Source organism: Oncorhynchus masou, chromosome 13 (genome assembly GCF_036934945.1).
Source record: "Oncorhynchus masou masou isolate Uvic2021 chromosome 13, UVic_Omas_1.1, whole genome shotgun sequence".
In the NCBI taxonomy this organism is placed as follows: domain Eukaryota; kingdom Metazoa; phylum Chordata; class Actinopteri; order Salmoniformes; family Salmonidae; genus Oncorhynchus; species Oncorhynchus masou.
This window is the reverse complement of record NC_088224.1, coordinates 52,375,736-52,393,210: the sequence shown is the minus strand read 5'-3', so window position 1 is coordinate 52,393,210 and position 17,475 is coordinate 52,375,736. Positions and strand designations below refer to the sequence as shown.

At 42.1% G+C, this 17,475-nt stretch overlaps 1 protein-coding gene across 4 annotated transcripts in view; it reads left to right on the top strand.

Moving 5' to 3' along the window:
- Positions 1-7,785, top strand: part of kmt2a (lysine (K)-specific methyltransferase 2A) — a 55,372-nt gene extending 47,587 nt beyond the window's left edge. For all 4 annotated transcript variants that reach the window (XM_064984230.1, XM_064984229.1, XM_064984227.1 and 1 more), the window contains exons 27-34: positions 109-177; positions 487-665; positions 867-941; positions 1,092-1,266; positions 1,972-2,076; positions 2,303-2,386; positions 2,582-2,711; positions 3,050-7,785. In XM_064984230.1, the coding sequence (XP_064840302.1) occupies positions 109-177; positions 487-665; positions 867-941; positions 1,092-1,266; positions 1,972-2,076; positions 2,303-2,386; positions 2,582-2,711; positions 3,050-3,325 (1,093 nt within the window). In that variant the 3' untranslated portion in view covers positions 3,326-7,785. The remainder of the gene's footprint in view (positions 1-108; positions 178-486; positions 666-866; positions 942-1,091; positions 1,267-1,971; positions 2,077-2,302; positions 2,387-2,581; positions 2,712-3,049) is intronic.
- Positions 7,786-17,475: the final 9,690 nt, after the last annotated feature.

Sequence of the window (17,475 nt, the reverse complement as noted above, 5' to 3'; positions counted from 1 at the left end):
CATGAAATAATCAACTAGTACTATACTGATTTCACAACATGTGTGTGTTATGATACTATGGTTGGCATCTGCTACATATCCATATTTGAATTCCCTCTACCACTGCAGCTCTAGAGAGCCAGTCTCTCCTGAATCCATGGACACAGGCAAGCCCAGAGACAGGGGCGCCTGCAAAAGGTAAGTCATGCAAGCTTGTCATCTGGGGCAGCAGGGTAGCCTAGTGGTGTGTTGGACTAGTAACCGAAAGGTTGCAAATTCGAATCCCCGAGCTGACAAGGTACAAAATCTGTCGTTCTGCCCCTGAACAGGCAGTTAACCCACTGTTCCTAGGCTGTCATTGAAAATAAGAATTGGTTCTTAACTGACTTGCCTAGTAAAATTTAAAAAATGTTTTTTAAAAATCTACATTTTTTCCCCTATACTATTAATGTCAATAGGTAATGTTTCTCCTGCTCTAACCAGTAATGTTTCTCCTGCTCTAACCAGTAAAACCAGTGAGTTCCCTGAGGAGAAAGGTGAGACCACCTCTGGCTCTCTACTGGTGGCCACCCCTGACCAGGAGGGCAGCCACAGGGACTCTTCCATGGACCACAAGCCCAAGAAGGGACTCATCTTTGAGATCTGCAGCGACGATGGCTTCCAGATCCGCTGCGAGAGTATCGAAGGTATCCGAAGTCCTGACCTTATCCTCTTGCTCAGTGTTTCCATGCAGCATGGTTATGAAGCCCAATGGTAGAAAACAGCTCTACATTTATTGAAGTGAATGTGTAACAGTCAAGATCTCTCATTTCCAAATCCTCGCACAGATTAAGAGAACTACATGTGTACTTCAATGACCTGTCGTGTCTTCTCCCTCTCATCCACAGAGGCCTGGAAGTCCCTGACAGATAAAGTCCAGGAGGCCCGCTCCAACGCCAGACTCAAAGAGCTGTCCTTTGAAGGTACCATTTCAGATTTTTATTTTGTTTATTCCAGGTTCTTTTCTTTCGAAGAATGAAATGATCACTCATCACTAACTTTGTATCCTCTGTACCACTCGACTCCTTCCTTTGTTCTCTCTCTCTCTCATTCTTTCTCTCTTTCTCTCTCAGGAGTGAACGGTCTGCGGATGCTGGGGGTCCTCCACGATGCCGTGGTGTTCCTGCTGGAGCAGCTGTATGGTTCCAGGCACTGTCGCAGCTACCGCTTCCGCTTCCACAAGCCCGAGGAGGCCGACAAGCCCCCGATCAACCCCCATGGCTCGGCCCGTGCCGAGCTCCACCAGAGGTACAGCCCTTTTCCAACACATAAAGGCATAGGATGCAGACAAATGTACAGTATTTGCCGTAGGAAGTGCAATATGACCCCATTTACACTGTATATTGGAATGGCAAAGAGTTGAAAAACTACAAACCTCAGATTTCCCACTTCCGGGTTGGATTTTTCTCAGGGTTTTGCCTGCCATATGAGTTCTGTTATACTCACAGACATCATTCAACCCGTTTTAGAAACTTCAGTGTTTTCTATCCAATACTACTAATAATATGCATATATTAGCATCTGGGACAGAGTAGCGGGCAGTTTACTCTGGGCACCTTATTCATCCAAGCTACTCAATACTGCCCCCCTGTCACCAAGAAGTTAATGTCATCACTGAGTCATGAAGACCATGTGACGGAGACCTTGACCCTGATGAATCATGTCTAGTTATTGATTAGTTCAGGAAGCACTTCTAAAGTTTTTATATTATTTAGCTGGACCAGAGTCTTAGTTTTCTTTTGATTGTTGAAGAAATTCAGATCTATGCATTCTACTTCAGCAATTAAAATGTAGTGAGCTGTTTGTACACAGGCTCTCTTAACTGATGTTTTGGAGCTGATAACTGCATCTTCGTTAACAAATCTCAAGTCCCTATATGGGAGAGGTCCTTCCTAGGGTTAAGAGAGACTGCGTCATTGAGTTGTGTGTCTGCTCCATCTGCCTTCGCCACAGGAGGTCTGTGTTTGACATGTTCAACTTCCTGGCCTCCAAGCACCGCCAGCCTCCCGAGTACAACCCCCACGAGGAGGACGAGGAGGTGCAGCTCAAGTCTGCTCGGTGAGTCACGCCGCCCCCGTTACACAATTCCTGTTTTTAGTTTATTTTTTACTTCAGAAAGTCAGGAGGACTATTTCTTTATTCTCCGTATCATCATTACAATGGACTTGTAGTCTGTCGTCTTGGTTTTCTGTTCACATACCCCGTATCCACCGGTTGGAGCTTCACGGTGGTAGTAGACCATCCTTCCTTCATTGTAACACACTGTGCTACTGTTGTTTTCCAGCCGGGCCACCAGCATGGACCTCCCCATGCCCATGAGGTTCCGACACCTGAAGAGAACGTCCAAGGAGGCGGTGGGGGTGTTCAGGTTAGGAAAACGCTGGCTCCGTGACGTTTCGCCTGATACAAATCCAAATGCAGTGGGATGGTTTTTAACAAGAAGAGGAACTACTACCTTAGCTTTGCTGTAGCTACGTCTTTGTTCCAGAGAGTGGGGTTTAAAAGCGGGAAACCTTTTGTTGAACCAGTTGTCACTTAGCCCCTGTGTGTCCTCCCCTCACAGGTCAGCCATACACGGCCGAGGTCTGTTCTGCAAGAGGAGCATCGATGTGGGGGAGATGGTGATCGAGTACTCGGGCAACGTCATCCGCTCTGTCCTCACCGACAAACGGGAGAAGTACTACGACGGCAAGGTGAGGGAGAGAAGCCAGGCGTCAATGGAACACAGTCCTCTGTGATCATTCGCTTCGAGTCTGAACAGGGCCCCTTTCGATGGGCAAACGTTGTGGAACGTTGCAGATAGAAATGTCATGAAAAGAACTTGCGCTAGTCCTTATTCTGCTTGTACGAGAGGGACGTTCTGCATAATGAAGGTATTTTCTGTCTGAATGTTCTATAATGTTGGGCCCTGCTGGATGTGGTTTTCATGTGTCAACATCGTTAAACCAGTCAGGATCTTTTCGTCATTTGATAATGCAATCCTCAGCCAATGGCGTCTCACTCTCTTCTCCTCCCGTCCCTCCCTCTACAGGGCGTTGGCTGTTACATGTTCCGCATTGATGACTACGAAGTGGTGGACGCCACCGTGCACGGCAACGCCGCCCGCTTCATCAACCACTCGTGCGAGCCCAATTGCTACTCGCGAGTCATCAACGTGGACGGGCAGAAGCACATCGTCATATTCGCCACGCGTAAGATCTACCGCGGCGAGGAGCTCACCTACGACTACAAATTCCCCATCGAGGAGCCGGGCAATAAGCTTCCATGCAACTGCGGAACCAAGAAGTGCCGCAAGTTCCTCAACTAGCCCCCCCCCCCACGCTGCTGTGTGATGGTAGTGGCGTTAGCGGTCCTTCTCCCACTCTGCCGAAGCAGTCGCCTCGACTAACGTGGCGCCATCCATGCAATGCCAGGTCTTAGAGTGCAAAGTGATGCTTCCAGTACTGACCTCTTTTTGCTGTATGGCTTGTGCAGAAAGAGGCGCGTTACAGACCGGGTTAAGTTCGATACAAGCTATGTTTTTGAAAGAGAAAAAAATATTATTGTGCCTCTGGTTGTTTTTGTTTACTTTTCAGACTCTGAGAAGTCAAAGGAAATGGTAACTGTAAGATTAGCAATTTTCAACGTTTTCTGTCTCTGAATGATTCAAAAAGATTTTTTTTTTTTTAATTTCCCTTGTTTGTTCTGAATTTTAACATCACCTCACATTATTTTTCTAGAGATGATATCTCAATTCTGTGTGAGCATAGAATCCATTGATTATGTGCACACACAAAAAAAGAAGAATTGCCACCTTGTAAGATTTCCATTTTTACACACCAAAGTGCAATTTGTGGAAGGGAATTTTCTCTGCATTTTAGAAATAGAACGAGGACGTATTCGAACCGATCAGAGGACGCTTTTCTCTTGGCCTCATCTGTTTATACACATCTGCCTGTCGGAATGTGCATCCTGTGTGTCCTTCGGAGTAGCCGCAATAACATAAAGCTTTGCTTGGGCTGCTTCGCTGTGTATTCAAAGACACTGTAAATAGTTCTTATGCCTGTCCAGAGCAACAAGTCGCAAGATGTGTTAGGAAGAGAAACACTAGAGGCAGCCGGGGTCGAAACGACAGAAGGAAAGAAAGAAGCCTGTAGATTATTTATTTTCTAGTTGTATGTTATTGTGAAGCGCGACTGTACTTGTACAGAGTCATTGTCAGACACGTAGTCGGGCGGCGGTCATTAGATTGTCGTGGCCGTGACTAGCAAGCTAGGCGGAGATTCTGGTGGACTGACAGTTGAGGGACTAACTTTTATTTCGTTGTTTTTTTTTTGCTGTAGTAAATGTTATTGTTGGTTTTGTGTAGGAAAAATGATAGACTGAGCCATCTATTTGTGTCGCAGGTATGCAGTCCTTATGTCGTCTTATTCGAAATTTGGTTAGAACAGAGTCCGGAATTACAGCGACGAGAACCAAACGTCATCCCCCTAAATCTGATTTCCCCTTATGCCCGTTTGAAATTATGGCCTATTTCATGAATTACTGTTGCAAAGGATTTTTTTTTTTTTTCAAATCGGGTCATTTGAAGTCTTGTCTCTTCTGGCTCTTTTTTATGGGCAGAAAAATATCATGCTTGCTTTGAGAATGTAAATAATATATATTTTTCTATACAAACGACTAAAAAGCACTCACTAGTGAATAGCACTTAATGTTATAAATAGTATTTATATTTTTAAGAAATCCTATTTATTTTATTGCCATTTTTGTAGGAAATAGAGGTTTACAAACACTAATGCTTGGTCTCTACATTTTTTTTGTTTTTTTGAGCTGCCGTTTTTCAAAGCTGTTTTTTCGTTGCTGTTAATTTCATTTTGTAGCCTGAATGTTTCTTTTTGGATTCCAAAGACTGAAGCTGTCGCTCCCCACTGAGCCCAGTCCACCAGTAGCTCTATTTGTCAATCAAGGACATTTCCATTGACTGCATGTTAGCAGCATGGCATTATTATATGCCCTTGGAGTCTGTTAGTGCTCATCTTTTGGAATAGCTGTCTGATATCACCTTTTTCCAGCCTTAATTCAACGCGTCACGCGGAGGCTCCAACCAGGCCATTCAGACCTGGGCGTTTCACCGTGCGCAATTCAATTCACGCTTAAAAAAAATAAAATGTCTCTACAAATTGCAACATCTCCCTTTTGGGATCAAATGCGTTCCATAATCCGCAAACTGTAAGGACATAACCCGGTTTAACGCCTAGAGCCACATCAGTGCTCCAAGATTCCCCATGGTAGTGTTGCCTTCATGTTAATACCTGTCAATGTTTTATGTTTCTAATCGACTCCCTCGTAAAGTCCAGCATTTGGTTTGTGGCATTTACATGAGACAAGCTACACGTGGAAAGCTTTTTAGAAGCTCTGTAGAAGCTGATGAAGTTTAGGAAAGGTTGGACGAGGCTCACCGTTTTACCATTGACCACAATGCAACCCCTGTTAGAGTTCATCAACTCACTTGATCTCTTGCTTTGCGTTTGTTGTAACTGAGCACGCCTTGCTTAGAGAACTCTGTGACTTGTAAATGTAACAGTAGTAGATTGACAGAAGTAGTCTCGGTTTTGGTGAGAATGGGGACATTGGATACAAAAAGTGGATAGGTTGATGACCGGCATATATTTCCTCGAACGAAGCTCACCAAATTGCTGCTTTGTGCAACTCTGGCTCCAGTTGTCTTATAGCGAGCCACTTCAGGCCAGTGACTTTTTTTGGTTATGTTTTTGGTTTGTAATCCGTTTTTTCCTTGTAGTCTGTTGACTTTATATCTTGTAAGGCCGTCGCAGAATCTGTCCAACCCTTACCCTGCCCAGGCTGTGAAGTAAAACCATAACTTTGCCAACACATTGCACTTGTGACAGGCACTGACTTAACATGGGAAATTACTTTCTACTCATTGTAAACACAATGGGTTCCTATGTTTTAAAAACCACAAGCACAGATGCTGTTTAAGCTCCCTTAGGAATTGTGGCCCCCAGGAAAGTGCACTTCTGCTCGACCTTCTCCCAAGTGTGTAAGGGACGTTCAGAGTGCAGGGACCACTCTGGAGGCCAACAGTGAACACTCCTCAACTTCCTTGCAGCCTGGGTTTTGCCAGCTAATTCAGGGATACAGTTTTGGTTCAGCTCTCGCTGTCCTCCCATCCTGGCTAGCCTTAGGGTGAGGCACAGGGTCATGCTGAATTCTGCTGCTAGGTCTTTAATGAATGTATATACAAAAACTGAATTGTGGTGATTTCTGGTATCAACCACATTTTGTTTTTGAGTTAAATAGAACCCACAAAAAGACTGGGGAAGATGACCTCACAGGACAGTTTGTTTGTTTCATTTCAGAGGGAAAAAGATTGAGGGACGGCTTTCTAGTTTAACGTCAGAAGGTCACACTGAATAAACTAAGACTTCAAAGATCGCTTTGGTAATCCTTTTACTAATCCCAAAGGCTCCGTCTGACTCCTCTACAGATCCATAGCAGAAGTGTGACGTTTCAGTACTTGGTGAACAACAACCCATTAGTCAAGTGTTTTTAAATGGCAGATAGATTCCGTTGTTTCTTGGACTCCATAATACCATGTCACACCAGTGGCCCTTTTCCTTCACTTGTAATTATGCTATATATACATAAAAACATATACCGAAACAGAAATAGTAACATGACCTTCAGTATCTATACAATATACGGAATGAACAGACAAACTTAGTTACAGTAGCAAACAGCAGGTTTGTAATGGTTAATAGCAATGTTCAATGTACTCTATAATGGTTTTATGTTACAGTATCAGTTTAAAATAACTAATGTACATCATCTTTGTATATTGATGTCCAGTACCAGTTTTCCTGTGCCTGTGTATGTTCCATTGGCAGGAGCATTGCAGTTTCTTTCACTTTTTTTGTTGTTTTTTTGCGAAAAGAAACAGTATTTATGTGATAAGATGTATAACGTGGTTGTGAACTTCTTGAAGTCAGCCATTTTGTTTTTGTGTTTGATTGTTGTAGTGAATGTTTTTTTTTTTTTTTTTTTTATTTGTAAATTCTTAACAGGGATTTTAGACTGCTTACTTGATGGTGGTATAATTGAGTTGAGTTTGTGGAGACCAGGGGGAAAAAAACGAATCCCACCAAAATGTTATTTTACAGTCTTCCATGTCTCCCTTACCACCCCCCTCTCTCTTTGGAAGCTTTGGTTGTACTTATGTCTTGTTTTATAGAAAGTGATAATGATCCGTTTTTATTTATTTATTTTGTGTATTGGAACATCCATGAATTTACAGGTCAAGGTAGTTGCCGGGAACCTGCTTGAAAGAAGTTTGAAAAAAAATACTTAACTGTATTTTGTAATTTTATAATTGTTCCTTGTGTATAGAACTTATCAGCCTGAGAAGGGACGTGGCATCAAGGGGAGTTGGCGGTAGGACTTGGGAACGGTTAAACGGCTCTTCTTATGCCTTGAATATACCTTTGTCTTGTTAACACTTCCTCCTGAACTCCATGAGAATAATGATGATTAATGATGATACTATTTTTTCCCTATTAGTTGTACATCAGTGTTCTCTCATCTGTCACAGAAATGAAGGAAAGTTGAACCACAATAGTAAACCACAAACTACTTAAGGTTGAATGTATAATTAGGAAACACAATTGTACATAACTGTAAAAAGAAAAGTTTCTAATCATGTTTATTTTCTATGCACTTTTTTTATTTAAGTGATAGTTTAAATAATAAACATGTCTCGTTTACTCTTTCTTAAGGCTCTGTCTCCGTTTCTGTACTTTGTTCTGTCAACCTAGAATATAGTCCACATATTGGTATGTGTTAGTGAGAACATGCTGGGTTAGATTTCCCTGATTTAGCGACGCAACGTAGGCTTACAAATGTTTTTAACCGTGCATTGTTCCTACAACGGCCGACGATGTAACATGCGTTTTCCAAAACGCCACGCAGAAAGAGCGTTCGCCAAGTGTCGTTTGGAGCATGTAGATACTGATAGGATCGAAAGGCAGTGCTGCTCTCTGATCAGATTCCTCCATTCAAATCTTAATGTTAACGTTGTAATTATTTCACAATCCTGATGACGGATCGGCACCTAGAGAGACATCACCTTATGACTACAAATATTGAGGCGGCTTATTCTAATGCTTACTCATTCATTTGGCACATTGCACACTTTACATATGATGAAAAATATTCAGGCAAAATATAGACAGTACCCTACAAACTACTAAATTGACTGAACGGGAAGTTGATTTCAATATCTTAAGAACACCGTCCTAATGACTTTCACCACCCCCTTTTGCCTTCAGAAAAGCCTAAATTTGTCAGGGCATAGATTACAAACTCAATTGTTCTACAGGGATGCTGGCCCATATTGACTAATGCTTCCCACAGTTGTCAAGTTGGCTGGATGTCCTTTCTTGACACACACGGGAAACCGTTGAGCGTGAAAAACCCAGCAGCGTTGCAGTTCTTGACACAAACCGTTGCACCTTGGCACCAACTGCCATACCGCGTTCAAAGGCACTTAAATATTGTCTTGCCCATTTACCCTTAATGGTGCACACACAATCCCTTTCTCAAGGCTTAAAAATCTATCCCCTTCATCTACACTGATTTGAAGTGGCTTTTACAAGTGACAGTAAGGGATCATAGCTTTTTACCTAGATTCACCTGGTCAGTCTGTCATGGAAAGAACAGTTTTTTTTTTTTTTTTTACCTTCGCTTGTTCAATTGCAAAGACATTGGCAACTTTGTATTTGTGGTCAACTTTGTTCTGATGTTAACGGTCACAGAGAGGCAGATAGAATAGAGCTGTTTATGTTTAGCGGAGATCTTCTGTGTATAAAGTGACGCCATAGGGGGAAAAAACACATCTTACAATGCACTTTAGCTGTTTTATGAGGCAGTTGGTAAATATCGAGAGTTTCAGTGCACTTTTAGGAACTGTGGTTTTGGGAAATGGCTCAGATTGAACAATGCTCCTACAAAGGTTCTAATGATGAATTTAGTCTTGGGATGCTTTTGGAAAACCGTGGCCAGATGTGTCACTCCTTGTTCAGTTCTCAGTTTCTATGTTTATGAACCCCATAGTACCCTATTGTAAAAAGTGTATCCCACTGATATAGTGTGAGGTATGAAGTTTATCTAGTTTGCAAACTCAACTTGATTTCCTCGGTTGACATAACCTATTTTCAAGGCAGCAGGGTAACCCAAACTATAACAAAGCCAAAATTAAGTTGTCAATTCAGAATACAAATCTAGGTCCTAAATACTTCCATTGTAATGCAAGTTCCAAATATGTAGTAGCAGATAACCATCTTTGGTCAACTGAGAAGCAGTTTGTGATATAAAAATAATAGGCAGTGTTTTGGGTTTAGTGCTCCAGGACACAACAGGTGGCACCTCAGATATAATCCTGCTTGCAGCCCTCTGATTGAGCAGATCACATTTCACTAGATATTCATCTCCCAGACCTGGGATTCCTCAGATCAGCTAACCAGATCACCCCACTGATACTAGCGTGCCTCTACCTTTTAAAGCTTAATTCACATGCTCATTGCTTTTCCAGCTACCTCCTCAGATGGAACGAGAGAGCTGGAGGAAAGAAATTGAGAGTGTTGAGAGTGGATGCAGAGATGAAAAAAGACTGAATTCTCTATGGACTGCTGGAGAAAATCCAGGCGGGAGAGAAAATCGAAATAAAAGAGGTGTTGGATTAGGGATAGGAGAGCACAAAGGAGGAAATTAGGAGGGAAGAGGTTGAGAGGAAAGAGGAGGCAATGCAGAGAAAGACAAACAGTGTGAGGAAGGAGGAGAAGAAGCGGGAGGAGGTCGTTATGAAAGACAAGGGTCTGGATAGACAAAGATAAAATGGAGAAAAGTTTGAGTCGGACAAGGAGAAAGAGAAGTTGAAGAGGAATAAAATAGTGGAAAGGTTGGCTGGATAAGAGAGAAGAAAATGAAAGGAGATGGTCAGAATGAAAACCGATGTGGAAGAGAAGGCAAAGGTGGAGGTGAAGAAAGAAGTTGGAGGGATTGAAGAAGATGATGAGAGGCAAAAGAGAGGGAGAAAAGAGAACAAAGTGGAGATATTTGAGAAATGGAATGACGAGGTGGAGTGTGTGAAGCTGGATATGGAGGAGAAGATGTAAGTAGAGAGGGTGAGGACAAGAAAGAGAAAGACACAGGAACAAGTCCTTCTGCTCACCCGATCTAGAATTCCTTACAATCAAGTGCCGGCCATTTTACCAACCAAGAGAATTCTCGTCACTCACAGCTGTGTGCCTTCCCCCTCAAGCAGACAACAGGACGGCCATCAAGGAACTTCACTGGACTATATGCATACTGGAAACCATACATCCTGCGGATGCATTTATTGTAGCTGCGGATTTTAACAAAGCAAATTTGAGAACAAGTCTACCTAAATTCTTCCAGCATATTGATTGCACTACGCGCATGCGCAACACCCTCAACCACTACTACTCTAACTTCTGTGATGCATACAAAGCCCTCCCCCGCCCTCCCTTCAGCAAATCTGACCACGACGCCATCTTGCTCCTTCCGTCTTATAGGCAGAATCTAAAACAGAATGTACCAGTGACGAGAACCATTCAACGCTGGTCCGACCAATTGGAAGCCACGCTTTAAAATTGTTTTGAACACGCGGACTGGAATATGTTCCGGTCAGCCTCAGGAAACAACATCGACCTATACGCCGACTCGGTGAGTGCGTTTATAAAGAAGTGCATTTGAGATGTTGTACTTACTGTGACTATTAAAACCAGAAACTGTGGATGGATGGTGGCATTCGCGCAAAACTGAAAGCCGCGATCCACCGCATTTAACCATGGAACGAGGTCTGGGAATATGTCTGAATATAAACAGTGTAGCTATTCCCTCTGCAATACAATCAAACAAGCGACTGCAAGTACAGGGACAAGGTGGATTCGCAATTCAAGGGCTCAGGCACGAGACGTATGCGGCAGGGTCTACAGGAAAACACGGACTACAAAAGGAAATCCAGTCACGTCACAAACACCGACGTCACGCTTCCAGACAAACTAAACACCTTCTTTGTCCGCTTTGAGGATAATATAGTACCACCGTCGCGGCCCGCTAACATGGACTGCCCCTCCTCCTTCTCCGTGGTTGACGTGAGAAAAACATTTAAACGTGTTAACCCATGCCTGCGTGGCCATGCATGCCTCCAACTCAATCATCAAGTTTGCAAATGACACAACAATAGTGGGCTTGATTACCAACAACGACGAGACAGCCTACAGGGAGGAAGTGAGGGCACTCAGAGTGTGGTGTCAGGAAAACAACATCTCACTCAACATCAAAAAAACAAAGGAGATGATCGTGGACTTCAGAAAACAGCAGAGGGAGCACTACCCTAACCACATCGAAGGGCAGCAGTGGAGAAGGTGGAAAGTTATAAGTTCCTCGGCGTACACATCACAGACAAACTGAAATGGTCCACCTACACAGACAGTGTGGTGAAGATGGCACAACAGCGCCTCTTCAAACTCAGGAGGCTGAAGAAATTTGGCTTGTCACCCAAAACCCTGACAAGGTTTTACAGACGCAAGGCTCTCCATAAGGTGGTGCGGTCTGCACAACGCATCACCGGGAGCAAACTACTTGCCCTCCATGACATCTACAGCACCCAATGTCACAGGAAGGACAAAAATATCATCAACAACATCAACCACCCGAGCCACTGCCTGTTCACACCGCTACCATCCAGAAGGCCACTTTAATAATGTTTACATATCTTACATTACTCATATCACGTATTCAGTTGAAGTCGGAAGTTTACATACACTAGGTTGGAGTCATTAAAACAAATTTTTAACCACTCCACAAATTTCTTGTTAAACTATAGTTTTTGTAAGTCGGTTAGGACATCTGCTTTGTGCATGACAAAAGTAAATTTTCCAACAATTGTTTACAGACAGATATTTTCATTTATAATTCACTGTATCACAATTCCAGTGGGTCAAAAGTTTACACTAAGTTGATTGTGCCTTTAAACAGCTTGGAAAATTCCAGAAAATTATGTCATGGCTTTAGAAGCTTCTGATAATTGACATCATTTGACATCATTTGAGTCAATTGGAGGTGTACCTGTGAATGTATTTCAAGGCCTAACTTCAATCTCAATGCCTCTTTGCTTGACATCATGGGGAAATCAAAAGAAATCAGCTAAGACCTAAAAAAAGCCAAGACCTCCACAAGTCTGGTTCATCCTTCCTTGGGAGCAATTTCCAAACGCCCGAAGGTACCACTACTTTGGTGCGAAAAGTGCAAATCAATCCCAGAACAACAGCAAAGGACCTCGTGAAGATGCTGGAGGAAACAGGTACAAATTTATTTTTTGGAGAAATATCCTCTGGTCTGATGAAACAAAAATAGAACAGTTTGGCCATAATGACCATTGTTATGTTTGTAGGAAAAACGGGGAAGCTTGCAAGCTGAAGAATACCATCCCAACCGTGAAGCGTGGGGGTGCTTTGCTGTAGGAGGGACTGGTGCACTTCACAAAATAGATGGCATCATGAGGAAAGGAATATATTGTGGATATATTGAAGCATCATCTCAAAAAATCAGTCAGGAAGTTAGAGCTTGGTCGCAAATGGGTCTTCCAAGTGGACAATGACCCCAAGCATACTTCCAAAGTTATGACAAAATGGCTTAAGGATAACAAAGTCAAGGTATTAGAGTGGCCATCACAAAGCCCTGACCTCAATCCTATAGAACATTTGTGGGCCGAACTGAAAAAGACCTGCAAACCTGACTCAGTTACACCTGCTCTGTCAGGAGCAATGGGCCAAAATTCACCCAACTTATTGTGGGAAGCTTGTGGAAGGCTACCCAAAACTTTTGACCAACTTCTTACGGTTGAAATACCGCTTAATGGAATCGATATGACAACAGCCAGTGAAATTCTAGGGCGCCAAATTCAAACCAAAGAAATCTCGTAATAAAAATTCCTTAAACATACAAGTATTTTACAAAATTTTAAAGATAAAAGTGTTGTTAATCCCACCACAGTGTCCGATTTCAAAAAGGCTTTACAGAGCAAGCACACCAAACGATTATGTTAGGTCAGCACCATTTTTCCAGCCAAAGAGAGGAGTCACAATAAGCAGAAATAGAGATAGAATTAATCACTAACCTTTGATGGTCTTCATCAGATGACACTCATAGGACTTCATATTACACAATACATGTATGTTTTTTCAATAAAGTTCATATTTATATCCCAAAATCAGAGTTTACATTGGCGCGTTATGCTCAGTAATGTTTTGCTTCCAAAACATCCGGTAATTTTCCGGAGAGCCACATCAATTTACAGAAATACTCATAATAAACATTGATAAAAGATACAAGTGTTATGCGTGGAATTATAGACATACTTCTCCTTAATGCAACCATTGTGTCAGATTTTTTACTACTTTATGGAAAAAGTACACCATGCAATAATCTGAGTACAGCGCTCAGACACAAAAACAAGCCATACAGATACCCTCCATGTTGTGGAGTCAACAGAAGTCAGAAATAGCATTATAAACATTCACTTACCTTTGATGATCTTCATCACAATGCACTCCCAGGAATCCCAGTTCCACAATAAATGTTTGTTTTGTTCGATAAAGTCCATAATTTATGTCCAAATACCTCCTTTCTGTTTGCACGTTTAGTTCACAAATCCAAATTCATGAGGCGTGAGTACTAGGTCCAGACGAAAAGTCAAAAGGTTCCGTTACAGTTCGTAGAAACATGTCAAACAATGTATAGAATCAATCTTTAGGATGTTTTTTATCATAAATCTTCAATAATGTTCCAACTGGAGAATTCCTTTGTCTTTAGAAATGCAATGGAACGCAGTTACCTCTCATGGGCGCATGTGTGATCAGCTCATGGCCTTCTGCCGGACCTCTAGTTGAAAGCTCTCATTCTCTCTTCCTTCACAGTAGAAGCCTCAAACAAGGTTCTAAAGACTGTTGACATCTAGTGGAAGCCTTAGGAAGTGCAATCGGACCAAATTTACACTGTATCTTGGACAGGCAAAGAGTTGAAAAACTACAAACCTCAGATTTCCCACTTCCTGGTTGGATTATTTCTCAGGTTTTTGCCTGCCATATGAGTTCTGTTATACTCACAGACATCATTCAAACCGCTTTAGAAACTTCAGAGTGTTTTCTATCCAAACCTACTAATAATATGCATATCTTAGCTTCTGGGCCTGAGTAGCAGGTAGTTTACTCTGGGCACCTTATTCATCCAAGCTACTCAATACTGCCCCCCAGACATAAGAAGTTTTAATTAAACAATTTGTGTGTAAACTTCTGACCCTGGGAATGTGATGAAAGAAAGAAAAGATTAAATACATCATTCTCTCTACTATTATCCTGACATTTCACATTCTTAAAATAAAGTGGTGATCCTAACTGACCTAAGACGGGGAACTTTTACTTGGATTAAATGTCAGGAATTGTGAAAAACTGAGTTTGGTTTGGTTAAGGTGTATGTAAACTTCCGACATCAACTGTATTTTATACCATCTATAGTACAATGGAAACATTGGAGTTGTCACAAATAGCAAACTAAGATGAATCAAGCACACTATAATGAACAATATAAATGCAACATGCAACAATGTCTAAGATTTTACTGAGTTACAGTCCCCATATGAGGAAATCAGTCAATTGAAATAAATTCATTAGGCCCTAATCTATGGATTTCACATGACAGGGAATACAGATATGCATCTGTTGGTCAGAAATATATTTAAAAAAATGTTTTTTATTGTCCCCAGCACAAGGTGCACCTGTGTAATGATCATACTGTTTAATCAGCTTCTTGATATGCCACACCTGTCAAGTGGATGGATTATCTTGGCAAAGGAGATATGCTCACTAACAGGGATGTAAACACATTTGTGCTCAAAATATGAGCTTAATAAGTTTTTTTGTGTGTATGGACAATTTCTGGGACATTTATTTCAGAGCATGAAACTTTGTTCAGTATACCTTCATTTGACATGTAATATACCCAGGTGGTCCTGTGAAAAAATGATAGCATTAAAAAATTGCGCTATTGACCTATGTGTACAATATAATCAATGCAGAATTTACAACTTTGAAATGTTATAGTTCCACGACATTTGTGAATCTTTCATGCCACTCGCTTAGGGCCTCCAAAAGGCTGGGGTCAGCCCTGGTTCAGTCTGTCATGATTACTTTAATGATTACTTTTGCTGTAGAAATGAAAGGAACATCTAGGGCAGGGATCATCAGCTAGATTCAGCTGCTGGAATTTTTTTTACAGGCTGTTAATTGAGCAGGGGACAAAATATGCTTATATTTCTAATGGTAATTGAAACCGTGTATAAATCTGCTCCACCTCAGTGCAGTTATGGCTACTGAGTTCAACACGAGGCTTGTGAAATAGTTTCGTTGCCTAAAGAGTGAAAAGGAAAAATCAAGGTTTCAGATTTCAAAGAGCCATTGCCAACCCCTTCTTGACCAATGTCCCATAAACAGTGCTGTAATGTAAAATACCAAACCAAAGTGTAGAAACATGGAGGTTCCACCCGAAATGTGACCAAGCCTAAACAGTCCCACCAATGTAGTCTGTACCTGTAGCAGTCATCAGTGACATACTACTAACTTAAGGTGGTGTCTTTGTAAATGCTGTAGCAGAATTTAGGGATACATACAGTGAGGAGAACAAGTATTTGATACACTGCAGATTTTACAGGTTTTCCTGCTTACAAAGCATGTAGAGGCCTGTAGTTTTTATCATAGGTACACTTCAACTGTGAGAGACGGATTCTCAAACAAAAATCCAGAAAATCACATTGTATAATTTTTAAGTAATTAATTAGCATTTTATTTCATGACAAAAGTATTTGATACATCAGAAAAGCAGAACTTAATATTTGGTACAGAAACCTTTGTTTGCAATTACAGAGATCATACATTTCCTGTAGTTCTTGACCACGTTTACACACACTGCAACAGACCTTCTCCAGATCCTTCAGGTTTCGGGGCTGTCGCTGGGCAATACGGACTTTCAGCTCCCTCCAAATATTTTCTATTGGGTTCAGGTCTGGAGACTGGCTAGGCCACTCCAGGACCTTGAGATGCTTCTTACGGAGACACTCCTTAGTTGCCCTGGCTGTGTGTTTCGGGTCGTTGTCATGCTGGAAGACCCAGCCACGACCCATCTTCAATGCTCTTACTGAGGGAAGGAGGTTGTTGGCCAAGATCTCGCAATACATGGCCCCATCCATCCTCCCCTCAATACGGTGCAGTCATCCTGTCCCCTTTGTAGAAAAGCATCCCCAAAGAATGATGTTTCCACCTCCATTCTTCACGGTTGGGATGGTGTTCTTGGGGTTGTACTCATCCTTCTTCTTCCTCCAAACACGGCGAGTGGAGTTTAGACCAAAAAGCTATATTTTTGTCTCATCAGACCACATGACCTTCTCCCATTCCTGCTCTGGATCATCCAGATGGTCATTGGCAAACTTCAGACGGGCCTGGACACGCGCTGGCTTGAGCAGGGGACCTTGCGTGCGCTGCAGGATTTTATGACGGCATAGTGTGTTACTAATGGTTTTCTTTGAGACTGTGGTCCCAGCTCTCTTCAGGTCATAGACCAGGTCCTGCCGTGTAGTTCTGGGCTGATCCCTCACCTTCCACATGATCACTGATGCCCCACGAGGTGAGATCTTGCATGGAGCCCCAGACCGAGGGTGATTGACCGTCATCTTGAACTTTCATTTTCTAATAACTGCGCCAACAGTTGTTGCCTTCTCACCAAGCTGCTTGCTTATTGTCCTGTAGCCCATCCCAGCCTTGTGCAGGTCTACAATTTTAACCCCAATGTCCTTACACAACTCTCTGGTCTTGGCCATTGTGGAGAGGTTGGAGTCTGTTTGATTGAGTGTGTGGACAGTTGTCTTTTATACAGGTAACGAGTTCAAACAGGTGCAGTTAATACAGGTAATGAGTGGAGAACAGGGGGGATTCTTAAAGAAAAACTAACAGGTTTGTGAGAGCTAGAATTCTTACTGGTTGGTAGGTGATCAAATACTTATGTCATACAATAAAATGCAAATTCATTACTTAAAAATCATACAATGTCATTTTCTGGATTTTTGTTTTAGATTCCGTCTCTCACAATGTACCTATGATAAAAAATTACAGACCTCTACATGCTTTGTAAGTAGGAAAACCTGCAAAATCGGCAGTGTTTCAAATACTTGTTCTCCCCACTGTACATGCTGGTGTGCATGGAGAGACAGCAATCAAAGTGAGTGATAGTTCAGTAAAATAGGTCACATCCTCTTTAAGAGTGGCTGCAAATGGTTAAGTGAGATGTGGGATGTTTATTTCACATTCCTCAATCAGCTCAAAACTGACA